The sequence below is a fragment of the Elephantulus edwardii genome, unplaced genomic scaffold (genome assembly GCF_000299155.1).
Source record: "Elephantulus edwardii isolate Elephantulus edwardi_28Jun2011 unplaced genomic scaffold, EleEdw1.0 scaffold00472, whole genome shotgun sequence".
Taxonomy (NCBI): Eukaryota; Metazoa; Chordata; class Mammalia; order Macroscelidea; family Macroscelididae; genus Elephantulus; species Elephantulus edwardii.
Window position 1 is genome coordinate 266,932 of NW_006400222.1, and position 5,230 is coordinate 272,161.

Sequence of the window (5,230 nt, forward strand, 5' to 3'; positions counted from 1 at the left end):
GATGCATATAGTTTTGGTGACGTAATTTTAACTGACAAACACTAGAAACGTGACCACAGAACCATGAAAGTCAGCACATGAAGCTACAATAGACACTGTGTCTAAGGAGGCCAGTGTCACAGCCATCTAACCTCGTGGACATGGTTTTACAGTGGAAACACTGGTGTGACCTGCACAGACATTAAGCACAAAGCACAGATGAGCTGCTCAGGAGTGACCAGCCTTGTCACAGAGCACCGTCCTGACGCACCCCTCCACCGAGCAGGACTGGGATGAAGAGGTGCACCCATGAGCATGGGTACCAGCAGGCCAGCTAACCATGGCACAGTATCTCCTACCCTCACTTCCTGGGTAGATCTCGGGGGTCTCTTTTGGGTTGGGGGGGGCCTGGATGAGCTACAGCAGGTGCCGACCGCCACCCTGAACCACACGGAACCTGCTGGCTCCCAAGCCGTCCATTTCCTTGGTCACCTGAACACAAGCCCTGCTCTGCTGTTCCTGGAGGTCAGGGGTCCCAGGGGCTGCCCTATTGTGGAGCGGGTCAGAACCCTTCACCTCACTGCTGACATGACGGCTGCTCCAAACCCATTCCCATCCACCAAGCACTCGTTCACCCTGAACCCCACCCTAACCTGGCCTGACTAGCCCTCAGAGGGGATCTGCCTGGACACGGCCCCCTAGCCCCAAGGCAGGAGGTCCGGAGCACGGCCCCACAAGCCCCATCCCCATGAAGCCCCTTGGCAAAGCATCAAAAGAACTGCTAGAGGCTAAGCCCTGTGCTTCCTCCACAGAAAATCATATACTCTTCCAAAGTGGGGCTTTCATCTCAACCCCACAGCACCCTCTGCTGGAAAGGACAGGAGCTATCGCTCCACTGACACACGCTGGGGTCCCAGAAGCCAGCAAGCCCTGGTCGTGCTCCAAAACCAACAACTCCTCTGCTGGTGGACAGCCTGACCAGCCCTTCCTAGAGAATCTCCCACGTGTGCGATGGCAGCCATCAAAGCAGGGCTGCCCCCCTAACTCCTGCCATCATGTGAGTACTCCGATCTCTTCAACGAGGCCACTGGTGGACTCCAGGGTACAGCAGAGAGACCAAGTGGGGTTTACACGCACACCAGAGGGGCCAGCTCTTCACAGGATACAGCATGTCCCTTCTTCACAGTAAAAACACAGGGCTCCAGAGCCCGGGTGGACAGGCCCAGAAGGCCCTGGCTGTGCAGAGAAACATCCTCAGTCCAACGGCCAAATAAGAGAAGCAGGGCTGCTCCTTTAGTCAGTGGTCCTTGTGGAGGGGTGGTAGGCAGGCAGGGCGTGTGAAACGTGTCCCAACCTGCACACAGACCCAGGTGTCCCATCTGTGGTCACCACGTGTGGCTGCATGCCATACAGTCATTAGAGTGAAATCAGAGGATGTCCCAGGGCCCCCTGGCCACTGGCTCCCAGGACGCAAGAACAACCACTGGCCACTGAGCTATCAGATGCCAATCAAGACAGGTAGTTTTCAGATGAAGGTAAAATTTTGTGACACAGATGGAGGACAAAATCCACTCCCTTCCAAACTCAGGCTGCAGCTCTTCCTACTTCTTCTTCCTCTTTTCCTGGACACATCGTGGGCAGAACCTACAGAGAAACACAGGCACTCGGTCCAACCCTTCTAAGGCACAGCCACCCACCAGCCCACGCCCACCGCACATGTCCCACAGCCACGCCCAGCCTGCCCACGCCCACCCCACGTGTCCCACGGTCACAGCCAGCCTGCCCACGCCCACCCCACGTGTCCCACGGCCATAGCCAGCCTGCCTATCTATACTCACCACACCCTAAGCACCGTCCCCTATCCCACCCCACAGCACATACCCCCACACTGGTCTCCACTCCACACTGTCCCGTACCCCTAGCACTTCCCTTCCAACCTCACACCTTGTCCCACCCCCCAACCAGCACCACATCTTGCACCTCCAACACCTGTTCCGCCTCACACTCCTTGTCCCCTGCCACTGGCACCTGCCTGTCCTTCGTCCTCCCAGAATGCCAATCTGCTCCTGCTCCGCGTCCTTCAAGATGACAACAACCCTCAGATCAGACCACCCCCCACACCCAAGGATCCTGTGCTGGGGACAGCTGAGAACAAGGGTCCTGAGAGGTCACATGGGAAGGCACTGTACTGAGGAATAGACGTGGCAGGTCCTGGCCCTCACACCACCGCCCACCACCCCTCATCTCTGGAGCAGAAGCTGCTGGTTTGCACAGCCTCCAGCGCACAGGAGAAAGACCAAGCACTCAAACTTACCATTTTCCTTTCGGCTTCGTAGTGAGGTCCACACACGCGAAGTGGAACCACTCGATGGGGCACTGCAGGTTAAGGAGCACAAAGGAGACCGTCACTCCCCAGGTCCAGAAGAACGTCCACCACCCAGGACTGGAGAGTGTCCACCACCCAGGTCCAGAGGGGACGTCCACCACCCAGGAGGGGAAAGCATCCACCACCCAGAACTGGAGAGCGTCCCCCACCTAGGACTGGAGAGCGGACATCTACCACCCAGGACTGGAGGGCACCCACCAACTAGGTACAGAAAGGGGGCATCCACCACTCCAGGAACAAAGTGGGCAGAGGTGACCACTTTGTCAGCGATGTGTATTCCACAGACATTCACTACCCCAGGACTGCACCCTGTCTGGACATCCCCAACACTCACATCAGGGTTGTCACAGCCAATCATCTCCCCGTAGGACACCTGGTGACACAGGCAATATGTGGGCTCGTTGGGGTCCACAGGCATGTCCAGTACATCTGAGGGGTGCACTGACAGGATGGTGTCTGCAAACTCAGACCTGTGGGCAGACATGGGGCTGTGGTGACCACAGTGACAGGACTGTGTTTGCACCAGCACGTCCTAGCTCTACAGGAGATGCCATCTTGGCTCTGGCCTCACAAAGTTGGAGCTCAGTCCCCTGGCCAGGAACCACCATTCCAGGGCCCAGCTCTGATCACATCTCAGGCACTGTCCACCTAGACCATGACCCTCTGCCCACGGGGCTTCTCCTCCAGGGACACGCAGTCATAAAAGGAGGCCAGCAGCAAACTGCCCATCAGAACATGACTGCCTGGCCAGAGGCACATGGGGAAATGCTGCTGCCCATCAGGACAGCGGGTGTGGAGAGTGCAATGCTGGAAGGCGGACAGGCCACAGTGCCAGGATGGCCACACCAGATGAGACAGGCTCTCACCGGGTGATCTCATCCGCTACAATAACTGTGAACTGATAAAGAAGGCTGCTGCAAGGAGCACAGGCGGAGCACGAGCCCCCGCGCAGCTGACTCTGCCCTCTTCAGAAAGTACACATGCTCACTGCACCTACAGAGCCACAGAAGCTCCGAAAAAGGCCCAGGAGACATGATCCAGGAGCCCTCGGGCCTGACTCTGCTCCTCACCACAGTCAAGGGTGACCATCCCCACGTCCCCTCCTCAAACCCCCAGCCTCACATCCATCACCATGATCAGAGTGACCATCCCCACGTCGCCTCCTCAAACCCCCAGCCTCACATCCGTCACCATGATCAGAGTGAACATCCCCACGTCCCCTCCTCACACCCCCAGCCTCACATCCGTCACCGTGGTCAGGGGTGACCGTCCCCATGCCCCCTCTTCATACCCCTAGTTTCACATCCGTCACCATAGTCAGAGGTGACCATCCCCACGTCCCCTCCTCACATATCCTGTCTTGCACATTTCCACTGTCACATGTGTATGCACATGATAAACTGAGAAAGTGCAACCTCTTTGTTTCTCAACAACTCACTCAGAACAGTAGACCCTCCAGTGGGTTTCTGAGGTTGTAAATCACATGGGAGGAGGTTGCCCACCTTTCTCACAAGGAGCTGCTGGTGGATTTGAACCACCAAAGGCATGGCCTTTAGCAGAGGTTGGCAGTGCAGCCCTTCCTCTCATGGCTCGCTCTCTGGCCTGTCCAGAGCACCTCCCCAGGGGCCATGCACGGCATCCTGTTTCTCTTGAATCTACAGGGCCCTCTGGTGGAGCAAGGTTACAAGACCTCGTCAGACTGAGGCTGAGGACATGCGCGTCACCTGCTTCCAGGTGAGCACAGCCTCCAGTCTGTGAAGGGCCAACAGGAAGCATAGCTCATGCCTACTGCAGGGAGTGCATTCACCTTCCTGTACGGAAGTGCCAATCAGTGGGGTCCTTACCCTCCTTTGTGTTTCTTCTTCTTTGGTGTGTCCTCTTCAGATGTCCTTCTGCCTCGGCCCCGGGAGCCCCTTTTCTCCTTCTGGCCCCGACCTTCTAGAAAACAGGAGCAATCCAAAGAGTTTTGGTGTTGATGAAGCAGAACGAGCACCCAGGCATGCTCCCACACCCCCAGCACCCTGTACACCCTCCTTGGCCCACTGTCTACAGCAAACAGCAGTAAAGAACAAACTTGCTTTTTAACCCTCGTCCTCCAGAACTCTCCAAGTCACTGCCCTCCATCTTGTCCTTGAGGTCAGCCTCAAAGCGTGCCAGGTCTGCGTCCAGCCTTCGGATGTGCTTGTCCACCTGCAAGGCAGAGCAGGCCCACACCCTTCAGAGAAGCAATCATGGCTCAAACCCTCAGGTGCAACACAACAGGCCTGGGACACATAGCCAGCACTGCTTCTGATATCCAGACAGCCAAGTCACACAGATCCAGATTCTTGGGGCGCCCAGAGATGGGCCAGGGGACAAGGTCACAGCTGGATGGGTCCCAGCTGAAGGAGTACAGGGTTTTGGTTTGAGAGGGTGAGCAAATTTGGAAATAAGCCACTGAGAAAATGGTGGTGACGTGTTCAACTGCGTCCCCTTCCCTACCTTACCCACCCCACCACCTCCTAGATCAGTGTGGCCAGCTGCCCCTTGCCACTGCTGTACGTCCCCTTCCTCCCTCCTGTAAGCTCACCATCTCGTAGGTCTGCATGGCCAGCTGCACCTTGTCATCACTGTACTCCTTGCACTTGCTGTAAGCGCTCTGGATCTTCTGCAGGTGCTCCACACGCTGGTCTGGGGAGAGGGTCTTCACTGTGGAGATGTACTCAGCAGCAAGAATGTCGATCTCTGCCTTCTTATCTGGGAGGAGGGACAGAGCCGTGAGGACAGCCCACTACAGGTCACAGTGGGACCAGCACAGAGCGTGACACAGAAGTGAACACTGAACATGCAGACACAAACCTACAGGCCTGGACGGTGGGACCTGCA

At 56.9% G+C, this 5,230-nt stretch overlaps 1 protein-coding gene across 1 annotated transcript in view; it reads right to left on the reverse strand.

Annotated features, from left to right (window-relative positions):
* Positions 1-1,580: 1,580 nt before the first annotated feature.
* The window catches only part of ING5 (inhibitor of growth family, member 5), a 14,314-nt gene continuing 10,664 nt past the window's right edge, over positions 1,581-5,230 (reverse strand). Inside the window, exons 3-8 of the mRNA XM_006902920.1 lie at positions 4,935-5,101; positions 4,444-4,555; positions 4,210-4,303; positions 2,700-2,835; positions 2,294-2,355; positions 1,581-1,623 (exon numbers count right to left, since the gene is read on the reverse strand). Of these exons, the coding sequence (XP_006902982.1) occupies positions 1,581-1,623; positions 2,294-2,355; positions 2,700-2,835; positions 4,210-4,303; positions 4,444-4,555; positions 4,935-5,101 (614 nt within the window). The remainder of the gene's footprint in view (positions 1,624-2,293; positions 2,356-2,699; positions 2,836-4,209; positions 4,304-4,443; positions 4,556-4,934; positions 5,102-5,230) is intronic.